General features: G+C 45.7%; 1 protein-coding gene across 1 annotated transcript in view; it reads right to left on the bottom strand.

Moving 5' to 3' along the window:
* Positions 1-16,625, bottom strand: part of DNAH11 (dynein axonemal heavy chain 11) — a 293,212-nt gene that overhangs the window by 24,617 nt on the left and 251,970 nt on the right. Inside the window, exons 69-74 of the mRNA XM_065583334.1 lie at positions 16,190-16,360; positions 14,212-14,334; positions 13,495-13,688; positions 12,320-12,468; positions 11,204-11,331; positions 1,692-1,919 (exon numbers count right to left, since the gene is read on the bottom strand). Of these exons, the coding sequence (XP_065439406.1) occupies positions 1,692-1,919; positions 11,204-11,331; positions 12,320-12,468; positions 13,495-13,688; positions 14,212-14,334; positions 16,190-16,360 (993 nt within the window). The remainder of the gene's footprint in view (positions 1-1,691; positions 1,920-11,203; positions 11,332-12,319; positions 12,469-13,494; positions 13,689-14,211; positions 14,335-16,189; positions 16,361-16,625) is intronic.

Below are 16,625 nucleotides of genomic sequence, written 5' to 3'. Positions count from 1 at the left end.
TGGATGATCAAGAATGTTACAAATATTAACATTAAAGGCAAGTGAAAGAGATGATTCATCTTAAGTATCTAATTCATCAACCTTAGAATTCATCTGTAAGGAAATAAGGGTTTTTGCTTCATCATCATAAAAGAAAATAATATTCACCATATTTAAAAAGGAACAAGACTGAGGTTTAAAAAAATTACCTGGAGATTTCATTGTAGAGATTATTAATAGGTCTTATTGAAATTTAATTTATGTAGTTTGAGTTTCTATAATTTAGGTGAATTTATGTAAATTAAGAAATATACAAACTTTTCGAGACCCAGAATTGCTGTTACATTGAAATAGATCGCCATTCACATGCCTTTCAGTTAAACAATCTACAGTAATACCAATTTACTATCACAGCAGCTAACTGTTTCCCCCATGCCTGAGGAAGTGGTGGAGTGGCTGGCACAGGAGCCAGTCCCACTGTACAAGCTAGATTTTTGCCTGTGGACTTTTCCTTGTACAAGGGGAACTTGACCAACTGTGGCCAGAATACATACTTTGTGCCACCTGAACTGTGCAAAGTCCCACTTACATACATGCCTGATGCTCAGACGGTCTTTGTCTGCTCAGCATGTGCATGTGCATGGTACATGTCAGTCGCAAGGTTTACATTATGCTGGCTGCCAATTGCCCCGGGGCTGTTTGACACACTAGGCAGCTATGCCTAGTGTGTTGAAGTATTGTAGCAATCAGTGTGGAGACTCTTCAACATCTGGGGAATCCCAGACACTGGGGGACTCTGCAAGTGGCTCGTTAAGCCAGTCCTTTCTTAATGTGCTGCTGGAACAAACATGCATTACATAATATCCACTTAAAAAAAAAAAGTAGGGTGTCCAGATACAGTGACACTCGTAGATCTAACCAAAGAAGAAAAGTCCTTCCTGCCTCTTTCCAACATCCTATCACCCAACCAGCCGCCCTGCTCCCTCAAATCACCCTCAATCAACTCATCCATCCACCTCCGGAAGAGCTTGGGAAAATAGTTGGGTATGTTCTGAAAATCACCAGATCTGGGCTAGGGCTACCAAGGAAAAAAGATTGATGGACACATGGTACCTACTGATAATAGAGAAGGATACACCACCATGATTTGGGCTATACAATCCCTTTGTGAGAATTAAAAATACTACTACTTCTACTACTAATAATAATAGGGGTGGGAAGATTATATTTAACAGGCAGTGGCAGGAATTTGCAGCGGTGGGGGAACTGTCATGGGTTGGAAGACATCATGGTAGGAAAGGGGGAGCTGACATGGCACTCTTAGATCACTAGTTGGGAGGCAGAGTATCAAATGCAGGGCCACGACATTTCTCTGATGTTGAGGTGGCCAATACAGCTACATGTCTGATGTGCTGCTTCCCTGACTGACAAAAGGAAAGCATTGTGTTAGTTAACCCTATACTGCTCCATTACCCAATACTGGGAAATACAATCAGGGATAGTATCTGAAGCACTTTGCCCCATGATGATGGGAAATTGATTACAAGGCAGGATAGGGCAGAGCTGGTTAGCCTTCTGTGACCTTTGTTTTCATATGGAATGGATACCGTGACCCCAGCAACAAGCTCCCAGCCCTGGTAGACCAGTTATTTACAAAAGTTTGTAGTAATTAAAAAGCCCAAACCCATAGATTATGTAAATGTTGTTCTTACCTGGTCAAAGTTGTAGAGGGCAGCATGCAAATTAGCTAGCACCCCAGTAGGGGGTTCACTGGTAATTTTAATTGAGTTTTCTAGAATTCCTTGAGGGATGATGTGTTCTTCTGGGGTTGGAGCTGGTTCAGCACTAATAAAGACCCGGAAATCAGAGTGGCTTCCCTTGCTGTATTGTTCAAGGAGTTTCTCTAAGGTCCCCAACCACTTGGCTACTAGATGAACATTCTGTTGGAAAACATGGAACAGTCATTGTGAGATAAGAATAGGTTTATTATTTCAGAAGTAAAGTATACACAGTGTGACAAAGTTCCTCCTCTATCTTGGTGGGTCCTGCGCTTATTGGCGGATTTTCTTGCCTCAGAGATTCACCATGTGGATTGGTGAACAGCCCAGAGACCTTCCCCTCTGGAAGAACCCACAGTCCAGGTCAATTGGGAGGTTTGGGGGAAACCCAGGCCCGCCCTCTACTTCGAGTTCCAGCCCAGGGCCCTGTGGACTGCAGCTGTCTATAGTGCCTCCTGTAACAGCTGCATGACAGCTACAACTCCCTGGGCTACTTCCCCATGGCCTCCTCCAAACACCTTCCTTAGTCTCACCACAGGACCTTCCTCCTGGTGTCTGATAATGCTTGTGCTCCTCAGTCCTCCAGCAGCACACCCTCTCACTCTCAGCTCCTTGCGCCTCTTGCTCCCAGCTCCTCACACTCGCACCACAAACTGAAGTGAGCTCCTTTTAAAACCCAGATGCCCTAATTAGCCTGCCTTAATTGATTCTAGCAGCTTCTTCTTAATTGGCTCCAGGTGTCCTAATTAGCCTGCCTGCCTTAACTGGTTCTAGCAGGTTCCTGATTACTCTAGTGCAGCCCCTGCTCTGGTCACTCAGGGAACAGAAAACTATTCATCCAGTGACCAGTATATTTTCCCTCTACCAGACTCCTTTACCCCACTGGTCTGGATCTGTCACATATCCCTCCCCCCCTGCACAACGCCAAGGGGTTCGGCAGCTTGGGACGCCAGACAGTGCACACGTGACAAGCCATCGGCGTTGCCATGATGGCTCCCTGCTCTGTGTTGCACATGGAACTGGAAGGGTTGAAGGGATAAGAACCATCTGGTCACCCTTGTGTTGTTCTCCTTGTTCCGCTGCATCCATTGAAGAGGGCCATGGTCAGTCACGAGGACAAATCTGCGCCCAAGCAGGTAGTAGCGCAATGTTTCCATGGCCCATTTTACAGCGAGGCATTCTCTCTCCACCACTGCATATTTTTGTTCCCTTGGAAGGAGTTTCCGACTGAGGTATAGAATTGGGTGTTCCTCCTCCCCGACCATCTGTGATAGAACGGCCCCCAACCCTACTTCCGATGCATCCGTCTGCAGGATGAACTCCTTGGTGAAATCAGGGGCTATCAGTACGGGGTTACTGCAGAGGGCAGTCCGTAGGTCTGTGAATGCTTCCTCTGCTGCGTCAGACCATCTCACCAGATCAGGTCCACGGGGTTTCACTAGGTCTGTCAGGTGGCTTGCCCTTGTGGCAAAGTGGGGGATAAATCGTCGGTAATACCCCACTACACCTAGGAACACCCGGACTTGTTTCTTGCGACTTGGTCGGGGCCAAGTTTGGATGACTTCTAACTTGTTCACTTGGGGTTTTAGCAGACCTTTCCCCACAATGTAGCCAAGATATTTGGCCTCTGTAAACCTTACAGCGCACTTGGCAGGGTTTGCTGTAAGGCCAGCTCGCCTGAAGGTATTGAGGACTGCCTCCACCTTCTCCAGGTGGGTTTCCCAGTCTGGGGTATGAATGACCACATCGTCCAAGTAGGCAGCAGCATAACTGTTATGCAGGCATAATAGCTTGTCCATGAGGCACTGGAAGGTAGCTGGGGCCCCATGTAGTCCAAAAGGGAGGACAGTATATTGAAAAAGACCCTCTGGTGTAGAGAACGCAGTCTTTTCCTTTGCGTCTTCTGCAAGGGGAATCTGCCAATACCCCTTTGTCAAGTCTAGGGTAGTCAAGTACCGGGTATTACCCAGACGGTCCACTAGCTCACCTATGCGAGGTATGGGGTACGCGTCAAACTGGGATACTTCATTTAGTCGCCGGAAGTCATTGCAAAATCTTGTGGTGCCATCAGGTTTGGGCATTAGCACGATTGGGCTGGACCACTGACTGTGGGATTCTTCGATGATCCCCAACTCCAGCATTTTTTTTACTTCTGCTTTTATTTCCTCCCTTTTTGCCGCTCGCACCCAATAGGGCCTCATTGTTACTCTGGCCCCAGGGTTGGTGACGATGTGGTGATATGTCTTGGTTGTTCGACCTGGTTTTGTCAAGAACACATCTTGGTTCCGGAAGATCATCTCAGACACCTCATTCTTCTGGTCTGGTGTTAAATCGGGAGACACTCTCACCTGTTTGGAAGGCTTGTTTTCCTGGGTTAGGTCTTTTTGGACCATTGTGCACGCCTCTTGGGCATGCCAGGGTTTCAGAAGGTTAACGTGATAAAACTGTTCTTGTTTTCTGCATCCTGGCTGCCACATCTTGTAGGTTACTTCCCCCACGGGTTCAACCACCTCATAGGGCCCCTGTCATTGGGCCAGAAGCTTGCTTTCTGCCGTGGGTACCAACACTATAACCCGATCCCCTGGTTGGAACTGTCGCACTTTTGCCTGGCGATTGTAATGGGTTCACTGGGCCTCCTATGCCTTCTCCAAATGTTCCCGTACAATAGGGGTAACCCGGGCTATCCGGTCTCGCATCTGCATTACATGCTCTATTATATTTCTCCCCTCATTGGGTTCCTCTTCCCAGATGTCTTTGGCGATATCTAGTATGCCACGGTGGTGACGCCCGTATAATAACTCGAGGGGGGAAAACCCAGTTGAGGCCCGCGGTACCTCCTGGATAGCGAACATAAGGTAGGGTAGTAGGGTGTCCCAATCCTTCCCGTCCCGACTTATCACCTTCCTTATCATAGCCTTGAGAGTTCGGTTAAACCTTTCTACCAACCCATCAGTCTGCGGATGGTAGACCGAAGTTCTCAGGGTATGTATATGGAGCAGCCTACAGAGGTCCTTCATTAGCTTCGACATAAATGGGGTTCCTTGATCGGTTAATATCTCCTTCGGTAGCCCCATTCGGGCAAAGATCCCCACCAGCTCTTTGGCTATAGTTTTAGAGGCCATGTTCCGCAGGGGGACGGCTTCTGGGTAGCGAGTAGCATAGTCCAAAACAACAAGTATATATTGGTGGCCCCGAGCTGTCTTCTCCAGGGGTCCCACTAGGTCCCTGGCTATTCGCTCGAAGGGGACCTCTATGCTGGGACGGGGTTACTAAAGGTGCCCTCAAGTGGGGACGGGGACTGTGCAGCTGACACTCCGGGCAGGAGGCACAGTACCTCCGCACTTCTTCATGTACTCCGGGCCAGAAGAACCATCGTAGGACTCGTGCCAGGGTCTTCTCTACCCCCAAATGCCCCCCAAAAAGAGGACTATGAGCAAGACTTAATACAGCATTCTGGTGTTTTTGAGGTACTAGCATCTGCTGTACCTTCTGCCCCTGTACTGGTGCAACCCGGTATAAGAGATCCTTCTTCATTATGAAGTAGGGTCCTGGTCCCTGGGTTTTCCCTTCCACGGGGACCCCATCTATTTCAGTCACCTCCTTCCTACTATTGTCGTACCTTGGGTCTTCTGCTTGGTCCCGTCCAAAATTTCCTCTCCCGGGGCTAATCTGCCCAAGATCTAGGGCCCCAGTCTCTGTTGCCTCTACTGGTTCAAAAGCATTAGGGTAGGGGTCAGACTCAGGTGCTTCTCCCTCCTGCGTGTCCTCCTTTTCAGCTGCACGGGTCCGCCTATCTACAAGAGCGACCCTCTGGCTTTGGGTTAGTATTCGGGTTTCCAAGGCCTTAGCTGCCCTTCTTTCCCTTTTTGTCTTTCTACCCTGTCTGGGAGTGGAGAACAAATCTGGGGATATTTCAGAGAAGATTGGGGGTTGACAGTCTGCTGTGGATGCCTCACCAATTTTAGGGTTCCCATCTTTCTCCAATCCCCCTACTGGGAGTACGTTTCCAAACCCTGGGAAGTCCCTCCCTATGAGCACCGGGTATGGGAGTTTAGTGACTACACCTGCTGCTACCTCAGTAGTGTTCCCTTGGATCTCGATTTTTACTGGGATGGTGGGGTAGTAACTAACTGTCCCATGGACACATGTTATCCCCATACGTTTAACCTGCAGCAGTTGACTATGCTTCACGAGCTTCCCTGAGATAAGCGTGATAGCATTCCCCGAATCAACCAGTGCCGTGGTCCCTACCCCATTTAGTTTCACTGGTCTGGTATACATATGTGGGGTTAGTGAGACCCCCACAAGGTGGATTAGGGAACATGGATCTACCCAGTTCCCCAGGTTACACTGCATAGGCTCCTCAGCATTGGGACACTGTGCAGCTATGTGTCCCCACTCCCCGCAGGCATAACATCTGTATGGAGCTCTAGGCGTTCCCCGGTCTCTTGGTTTGGGCAGTCTAACATCACGATCCTCTTCTCCCTCAGTGCTCCGACTCTTTGTGGCCTCTGATGGGCCTTCAGCCTCTCTTTTTTTCCACCTGGGCCCTCCTGGTGGCCCAGTCACCCGAACTTTAGGGCTTGGTGCTGCTAGTTTAACCGGGTGTGCCTCTTCCTTAACTGGTCGGATCAGCTCCCTCGCTGTCCTTCGCCTCTCTACCAGGGCGACAACCTCATCATAGGTGGAGGGTTCGTTCTGGCTTACCCAGGCACGAAGGTCTGGTGGTAGTCCCCTCATGTATCGGTCGATGACCAGAACCGCTAGTATCTCTTCCGGACTCTGGGACTCTGTTTGCAACCACTTTCATGCGAGATGGATGAGGTCGTACAATTGGGACCGCGGGGTTTTGTCTTCCTGGTACCTCCAACCGCGATACTGCTGGGCCCGCACTGCTGTCGTTACCCCAGATCTGGCCAGGGTAGTCTTTCAGCTGGGGGTAGTCTGCCGCAGCCTCTTCAGGCAGATCATGGTAGGCCTTCTGGGCCTCCCCACACAGGAATGGGGCAAGGATGCCAGACCACTGATCTCGAGGCCAGGCCTCCCGTAGGGCTGTCCTCTCAAAGGCCAGAAGGTATGCCTCTACATCATCCTCTCATATCATTTTCTGCAGCCAATGGCTGGCCCGTATGAGCCGTGTCCCATCATGGCCGCGATTCAGCTCTGTAAGGGATTTTACCTGGTTTACCAGTTCCCGCAACATAGCTCGGTCTTGAGCAGCCTGGTCCATCAGCAGGCGATTAGTCTCTTGCTGCAGCCACACTGCCTCCTGTTGGGTGGCTGCCTGGACACGGGTAGCTTCCCGCTAGGCCACCGTAACTTGTATCAGTGCCCGTACTACATCATCCATTGTGGTGAAAAAAAAAAAACCCTCTCCCCCCTCCCCCTTTTTTTTTTTTTTTTTAGATCACCCTCCTTCTTCTGCCGCGCTGTGCACCCCAAGATCCCACCAGTGTGACAAAGTTCCTCCTCTATCTTGGTGGGTCCTGCACTTATTGGCGGATTTTCTTGCCTCAGAGATTCACCATGTGGGTTGGTGAACAGCCCAGAGACCTTCCCCTCTGGAAGACCCCACAGTCCAGGTCAATTGGGAGGTTTGGGGGAAACCCGGGCCCGCCCTCTACTCCGGGTTCCAGCCCAGGGCCCTGTGGACTGCAGCTGTCTATAGTGCCTCCTGTAACAGCTGCATGACAGCTACAACTCCCTGGGCTACTTCTCCATGGCCTCCTCCAAACACCTTCCTTAGTCTCACCACAGGACCTTCCTCCTGGTGTCTGATAATGCTTGTGCTCCTCAGTCCTCCAGCAGCACACCCTCTCACTCTCAGCTCCTTGCGCCTCTTGCTCCCAGCTCCTCACACTTGCACCACAAACTGAAGTGAGCTCCTTTTAAAACCCAGGTGCCCTGATTAGCCTGCCTTAATTGATTCTAGCAGCTTCTTCTTAATTGGCTCCAGGTGTCCTAATTAGCCTGCCTGCCTTAACTGGTTCTAGCAGGTTCCTGATTACTCTAGTGCAGCCCCTGCTCTGGTCACTCAGGGAACAGAAAACTACTCATCCAGTGACCAGTATATTTGCCCTCTATCAGACTCCTGTACCCCACTGGTCTGGGTCTGTCACAACACATATTAAAAATAGCTTTAAATACACTGTTAAGTCAGTTTCATGAAAAGGAACAGGTACTCAACTCCAAATGACATTTCACTATTAAATGAGCACTATTAAATGGTGATGCAGAAGCAGAAAAATTAACGATTCTAAGAAGGACATCAGTTACATTAGCAGATATTTCACTAGCCTCTGAAGGTTTCAAGCCTTGATTTAGCAGGCACTAAAACACATGGTTAACTTTAAGCATATGAGTAATTTCATCCCTGTTCAGCAAAGCTCTTAAGCACATACTAAAGTGTTTTATGGAACTGGGCCCTGTCATGGGGCAGCTGGTCCCTGTGAATAGACTTGGCTCAGCTCTCCTGAGTCAGAGCAGGTGGGCCCAGGTGATCCTGTTGAAGGGGGAAGTGCTACACCTGGGGCTATAAAGGCCTGTTACAGGGCAGGAAGAGGAGGAGTGATTGGGACACACTGTGCCTGGGGAGAGGAACCCCAGAGGAGTGGCACTAACTCATGTGGTGGCCATTGGCGTAAGGGGCCAGGAAGGTTGCCCTGGAGCTGCTATTCCAGAAGAGCAGCAGAGCTGAAGGAGGACTGTCTGAGAAGGGAGTTGGCTGGGACTAGAAAGCTGCCAGAAGCAGGATTACCAGAGATCCTAGGGAAGGGAGTCCATTAAACCCTAGGACAAAAGGTGAGCTAAGGGGCTGGTGTCTTGTTTGTTTATTGGCTTACGTTTGGACAATATACCTAAAGGAAAGGAGACTGGGTGTGGCAGAGAATGCCTCTCAGATATGGGAGAAGCCTTGTTGTGTCACAGACGGTGGAGAATGTGGGCATCTCAAATCAGCCCCGGATACTAGCGGGGAGGGAATAAGGTGGATCTTTGGTGCCCAGTGAAGAGAAAGCTGAGCCCATGACATTGACTGTCCTGTACCACATTTGCGCGGGAAATAGGAAAAATGGAGGCTGCGATCTGCCTGTTTATAACAGGACAGCAGCAGCAGATGGTCACGGTACAGTGGCAACAAGAGCAGCAGCAGACGACCCTGATTCTGCTCATACAATTGATGAAGAACCTGAAGAAACAGCAGGAGGCACAATTCGCCATTAAACAGAGGTGACAAGATGCCCCCTTTCAACAATGAGTGTGGTTACAGAACAGTTGGACTAAGGGATGCCGGGCAACATGGTGATGGAACCATGAGCTGGCTGACCTCAATCAAAGCAGGGACCAAAACACAATCCCAAAGGTGTCCTCTAAGTGTTTGAGAGAGTGGCAAGCAACGCAGGATGAGAAGGATCAACCTGGATGGCTCATGTAGCACCATTCCTGATGGGCAAAGCTCAGGCCACTTACTGCAATAAGCAAAGAGCAGGTGATCTCCTATCTGGCAGTGAAGGCAGCCATTCTGGATTGAGAGGGACTGACTCTAGAGGCCTAGAAATACTGGTTTCAGGTAGAACCATTTTCGTGATGGGCACAGCCACGAGTGGTGGCTCAGAAATTACAGGATCTCATGCCTCCGTGGCTCTGCCCCAAGGCCAGCTGGAGAGAGAGAGAGAGAGAATCATGGACCAAATTGTCCTGGATCAATTCCTAAAGATTGTCCCCTTGGAAGCCAACAGCTGGGTGAGATGCTTTCAGCTGGCCCGGGGAGCGGGGGAGAGAGAAGGGAGAAGCTGTTGAATGGGCAGAGGCCTTCTTTGAGGCAAAGGGACACGAGCAGCCAGGGCAGGATGGTAAATGGAGGGGAAGCCAAAGGTGGTGGCCCAGGGAAGCTCTCAAAGAGAAAATTCTCAAATGGACAAAAATGGGGTAATATACAAGAGCTACAGGGGGCCGGGGTAGTCCCACAGTCTAGTGGAAGCCCTCAAGGCGATGGCTGAGGGGGACCCTTTGTATGCTTCAGGTGTGACCAGCCTGGGCATATTAGACAAGAATGGTGTGTGATTTTCTAGGTTGTTAGACTACAAAAGCACCACGAGCTGAAGAGCTGAAAAGCACTATATCACCAAAAGCTCCCCTGAGTCAGAGCAGGTGGGCCCAGGTGATCCTGTTGAAGGGGGAAGTGCTACACCTGGGGCTATAAAGGCCTGTTACAGGGCAGGAAGAGGAGGAGTGATTGGGACACACTGTGCCTGGGGAGAAGACGTCACCTGAGGCTTCATTACCCCTGCTTCTAGGCCTAAGCCTGTGAGGTGCTGAGCACTCTCAAATTACATTGAAATCCACCACTTTTCAGCTCCTTCTCTCTCTGTTTTTTCAGATAATACCATTGCTTTACTTAGTAAGAACTATATTAATATTAACTGAAAGGTACACCTCCTGGTAGATAAGCTTGAATAGCTCACTGGTAAAGCGAGTTGGAAAAAACAGTGAAAATGTTATAATTAAAATCTCAACTATTTTTTAAAAGTATTTTCTGTTTCAGTACAGTGCCTAGCACAATGTGGCCCTGACCTCAGTTGGGGCCTTTAGTCACTCCTATTATTTATTTTATTACAAGAACAGCTAAACAGCAGCTAACGTTTGCAGCAGATAATTAGGTTGACAAGCTGATGCAGGGCTGATGGTGTAAAACTAGAATTGGAAGGAATAATATGGCTTCCCTAATATCTTTTATTGGCAAGGTCTGGAACCAACACTTCCAGTAGTGTTTCAGGACAATGTGACCATTACATATATTAGCACACTATACAATATAATGTAAAACTGCTGGTCACAGCACCTTGCGTTAGTGACACTAACACTCCCAGTGCTCCTGTCAACTTCTGTGGCTGCACCAAGAATGATAGTTCACCAGGGCATTGTAAAGAGCTTTTTGTTTGTTGCAGAGAGTGGATTCTCAATTCACACAATGCTAGCCAAAGCTGCTACTGCTATCTCTGAAGAGCAGCACTCCAGTGCTGATTATACAGCTTCCCAAGGGCTAGCCATTCTAATTTTATTAGACGACTCCATTATGGCCTACTCAATGGAACAAGAGTTCTTAATTATGTAGGAGAAGAGTGTTCCTGAGGACATAATCATGCCTAGCCATAGGGAGCCTTCTTGTATTATCTCTCCTGGCCCCACTGGGAATACAAAGGTAGTGCTTGTAAATGTGAGGGTAAAGGCAGAATGCCATGAACACTCAATATATGTGAACATTTACCTTGCCGTTTGCAAAGGCAAAAGAAAAACAAAACAAAATGTTTTGTTTGTAGCCTTTTTGAATTCCACAGAACGTTGTTCCTTGTTGGACAATCCTTACCTTGCAGTCACTTCACTAGCAAACACAGCCATTCACCTAACTGAGTGCACCAATATCATCTATTGTGCTGTTTAACACTTACTTGGAGAATGACCCAATGCCCATGTGTGACAGCCTCCTGTAGTGCCTCTTCTGCCACCATCTCTTGACCTTGTCCTAAAGAGATATTATGGAATTTTCCAGAGTCGATAGTAAACCCAAGTTTTTTGCCTATAAGGGAAGTGACGAGGGTAGGAATCAACAGAGCAGAAAGGGGAAAAAATGATAACATCTCATTAATTTCACTATCACTGGTGCAATATATATTAGTTCTTCTGAAGCACTTCACTAAATCCTTACAATTTCAACAAGCAAAATTGCGAGCTCTCAACAGCAGCCTTATTGCTGGTATTAGAAAAAGCCTGCAGAAATCTGTTCCCTTGGTTTTAAGATAATGAACCTTTTGACATTTTGATAGATGTTAGGCATTGTTACTGAGCTTTAGAAACTCTTACAGGGGGTACAAAGCAATTCCCTTATAAAAAAGGAGCAACATGTGGTAGATATCACATCAGTTTTTTAACTGATTGGTTCAGTGGGTAAATGCACAAGCCTCTCACCTTGTGAGGCCTGAGTTTAAATTGAGCACAGTCAGGTCACAGCTGTATTAACCTGGTATTCTCAGTGGAGTCTGTGGGGAATAGTAATCCTAAGTATAAAGCGACAGTGCTTTACACAATTGAATATAGTTTGTATAATGACCATTATTTAGTCACAGGGGGCACAAGATTACATGAGCATGGAGAAAATTGCCCTCTGGCCCTCATCTAGTCAAAAGGAAGAAAACAGTACAAAAGAAACTTGCATTATGCCAAGCAGAGGAATGTTCAGTCTAAAAATTTCTTCATACTATATTGCTAATAGCCTTGCACTTTTCATCCCCTCCATTTACCACAAATAGATGGGGGGTGGGGAAACTTTACAACTTAACTCTTTTGTTAAAAATAAACCCAGTCCAACTTTGTCATATAATTTCTATTCTTTTATGAGGACACATTGTTTTGGTTTTGTTTAAGATTTTAAAATGTAGGACCCAATCCTGCTCCCTTTAAACCAAAGCCCAAAGTCCCATTGTCTTCAATGCCCAGCAGGATTGGGCCTATAGATATTTACTCTCCTTCTCCTGTGCAAGCACAACTCCTATTGAAAACAGGCTTACCAAGTGTCTCCAAATCTTTAAGAGGGTCTACTCCAGGGGAGAGGATGAAAAACACTGGAGTGGCTGGACTGCTCTCTTCATATGATTTTGCTAAGTCCATCCTGGTGCTCTCCACGTACTTGGAACCTAGTTTTTCCTCCACAAAGTTTCTATATAAATATAAAGTATAAACTGAAGACACCAAGAATATCCACAATTACAGACTTGGGACCTGCATTCTTCTCAGACTACATAACCTGCTGCTCCTAGGCTAGCAGCAGTTTTCTTTAATGAAAGTGTCAGGGAAGCAAGCTAAGGGAGGGAAGGGCAGCCAGGTGGTAAAGAGGGTACAGAAAAATCTGGCATATGTCTGTTCAGGAAAGGGGACAATGACAATGTGATAGAAAGGACCGTTAGGCACAGCAAGTAATCAGTAAGGGAATGCTTCTTCCTAGGAAGGGGTGAGCATGGGTTGCATATAGGGGTGCTGGAACAATTTGTATAGTGGGGGGTGCTGAAAGCCACTGAACAAAACTTCAAACCCAGTATATGATGGAAACCACTTCAAGCCAGGGGGTGCTGCCACAGCCGCAGCACCCCTAGTTCCAGCACCTATGGTAGCATAGCTGGTAGGGTTTGGGCAGTTGGGCGACAGGTACTATTCTTTGGGAGGCAAGGGATTTAAAAAAACCTCAGAGGGTTTGGATAAGTATACAAGGCTGAATTTTTTTAAGGATCAGAGATTTTTAAAGAAGAGTGAGATGGAGAATTACCATCCCATGAATCTATCTGCTATCCCTAGAAAAAGAATGAATATTAAGAGAGAAATATGACTAAAAAGTGGGCAGTCAGGAGCATAGATTTTTAAAAAGAATTATAAATGAGGCCCTCCTTGTGGCTCAGAGCACATGTATAGAATCGAATAAAATCACCAATCTATAAATAAGTAAGCCAATTCCCTATAAACAGTCAATCACCCCCATCTGATCCCACCACCTTCTCACAAATACCTGAAAAAGAATAGATAGGCCTTGTACTATTGCCACAAAGGCCAATCATCAATCTCAGGCTCTGACTGACCAGATAGCTTGTAAATTAGATTCCCATAATTGAAAAGTTCAGCACAGCGGGCTACACATCCAATAAGCCATCTTCACGTGTGGTTCCATGGATACACACAATGTCAAAGACCGTACCTAAGAGCATAGGTCATTCTATCTGGGCGCAGTGCCCTCAAGATGATAAGTTTCTGAAGAGAGCTTTTGTTTTTCCATTCCTGTGGGAACTTTTCCTTTTCTGGGCATTCTGAGTCCACCCATTTCTTCCATCTTTTAGGAGACCCTTCGATATCTCTGTCTAACCCTCGGAACTCATCCATTAGAGCAATGGCCTGGAACACACCAAACGGGTGATATGCCCATGACGTATAGTTGGGGTGATAATGAAATACAGTTTACTAATAATATTTACTAGTAATATTATTTGACACCTATGACCTAATTTAAAGCACAATTTATACTTACAGCCTATATGAATAAATGTTTTTTTGTAAAAGATTACTCCATTTCATCTCTCCATACAATCTGTTTACAGTTAAATACCCAGCTACCACACACTGTGACACATAAGATTAGTTTTTTTCTGAGAGTAAGAAGCTGTGTGAAGATTAGAATTACATTCCTGGAGGAATGCAGAGATTATAGAAAATCAGCATTTCCACATGAAATAAATATATGATTTTATCATCTCAGGGGAAAAAAATTAAAATGCAAGGACAACTCATGCAACAGCACTGCAAGTTTTAAAATTTACTATGGAATATATGACTTTATCTGACATTATCTAGCTCTAGGAGGTCTCCAGAAACAACATGAAATAAAATTTAAAACTGAAAAGCAATTCTCCAAACATACCCTAATGGCACTCCATGACTGAGGAGTTAAAAAGTCAACAGGGCTCTTGTGAGTGTGTTCGACTGTGAATCGAAGCAGGAAATCCAATTCAAGGAGTTCTATCTCTTTACTTCTCAGCAGAATCTTGACAGCATACAAAATTGAAAAAGGTCATCAGGTTTACTTGGCAGTCACTTGTGACTTAAAACATTTACCACTTTATTGAATAGGCAGCATAAAGCACTGAAAATTCTGGTGACAATCTTCCGTAGCTCCAATAGAAGAATTTAGCTTTAGCCAATTATTTTAAAGTAATGACTAGAAATATATTATAAAAGAAGAAATGGAGTGAGATCAATTCCTAGACCTTCATTATTCACAAAGCTAATAGATTAAATTTTCAAACTTAGCACTACATTTGTAGTACACGCTGCAGAACTTGCCTCAGACTGTTAAACAGACACCAAAAAACCCCACCAACAACCTCTGAACTAAATAATTTTGAAGAAGTTAAAATTGTCATTATGCTCTATGCTAGCAGGAGCACCCAAGTCCTTTAAAAATCGCTAGATTACAATAATAGCTATGATTTATGATTCTTTAGCTAGAGTAAAAAGAGTTGCTATATGAAAAAAACAACTTTAAAACCATAGTCCTTAAAGATCAGAGTTATTTTGGGCTTCGATTGTACAAGATTTTTTTTTTTTTTAATAGCACTACTCAAGTGGATAAGGAAACCTGAGTTCCATACAACTCCCTACATTTGTCCTCCACCCCCTTTAAACACATACTGAGAGACAGGAAGTTCACACTTGTCAGCATCATTGTTTCAGGCGCTCTTCAGACTCAGGGAGACCACAATGACTCACATTTGGTATTTTTTTTTTCAATGAGAAGGGGTGGCAACTTTTTTTTTTTTTTTTAAATGAAAGCATAAGAATCTGCAAAAGTTAAACACGTCAGGAATACCACAAAACTATATGAGGGGAGACAAATCTAGCCCATAGATTGAATGTACAGTAAAAATCTTCAATTCAAATGTGTTTTTTTAACTAAATGCCTACCACCACTATCTGTGTTGTCTCTCCTCCCCTTGCAGACTGTGAAGAATGGGAATTAAAGCGTATGCTCAAATAAATTTGTTAGTCTCTAAGGTGCCATAAGGACTCCTCACTGTTTTTGCTGATACAGACTAACACAGCTACCACTCTGAAACCGATCTCTATCCTGAGAGTTAATTCCAGCTGGAGTTCTCCCCAGCTACCCAGGAATCCAGCAATGACTAATTCAATTTCTTAGTGCTCAGATGGACAATACAGTGAATCCACGGTTGGAAGACTACCTCCTATCACCTCTGGAGAAATGCATCAGAAATATGACAAGGTTCAGGAGACCTTCTCAAAATCTCAGGTCTTCAGGCAGGAACTCTTGAACAAAGGAACTTTGAAATGGATAAAAGACAGCCTGTGACCCAAGAGTCACACATGCGTGCTGACTGGGGGACCAGATTGTCAGAAAGGCAAGCGATGTAGGGGGTGTAATCTGTCTCACCCAGCCCCAAGATCAGGGGCTGATGGGTCAAATAGGACCTACTTATTATTTACTTGTATCCTACCTGGCCTGAATCTTTATATATAATCTCAGCCCAAAATCAAAAGATATTTTTATTACTTGGAGAATCTCTGCTATAAGTGCCAAACTCTACACAACTGTACCTAGGGAACTGCAAGCAGCACTTCCATAATTTTCATCCCTACAATGTATGCAGAGGAGTATAACATCATTTTTAAATACTCAAAGAAAATAAAGACGTACATAAAATACCTGTGGAAGTTAATAATATTATTTATATTGCAGTAGCATTCACAGTATGTTAGGTGCTGTACAACCACAGGAAGATATGATGTATCCTCCGACACTGATATTTTCTTGTAAATAAGAAATAGGTAAAATAAACCACACTCCCCACCACTACTGCCTGAAATTTTTCCCCCCTCACCTGAAAAGTTGTCTGGGCTAGGAAGGTGAGTTTATCCTTTTCAAAAAGTCCCTGACTGGTGTAAAGGAAGGCAGAGTATGTAATAGCTTCTATCAGGTTGATGATGTGCCCCTGCAGATCCTCTGATGCTTCAGCCCGATCAATTGCTTTATGAAAGACTGTGTTGAAGGCCTAATGAGATGTAGGATCACATTGTTTTTAAAACAAAAAAATGTTGTTTGTTTTAAGAGCAATTTAATAGATCTCCAATGTAAGGCTTTTCGAAGTAAGTGCCTGAGCAGTACAAAATGGAGACACTGTACAAGATCATCCCCCTCCCCCCGAAAGAGTAGGCTTGGAGAAAGTTTTCTCCAAGGGGGGAGAAGGGGTTGGGGATCACAAATAACAACATTTTTCAGTCTACTCATTTAACTCAGGAGCAAACAACATATGTTGA

The sequence above is a fragment of the Chrysemys picta genome, chromosome 2 (genome assembly GCF_011386835.1).
Source record: "Chrysemys picta bellii isolate R12L10 chromosome 2, ASM1138683v2, whole genome shotgun sequence".
In the NCBI taxonomy this organism is placed as follows: Eukaryota; Metazoa; Chordata; order Testudines; family Emydidae; genus Chrysemys; species Chrysemys picta.
Note: the sequence above shows the minus strand (reverse complement) of the source record. Positions and strands in the feature narration are given on the sequence as shown.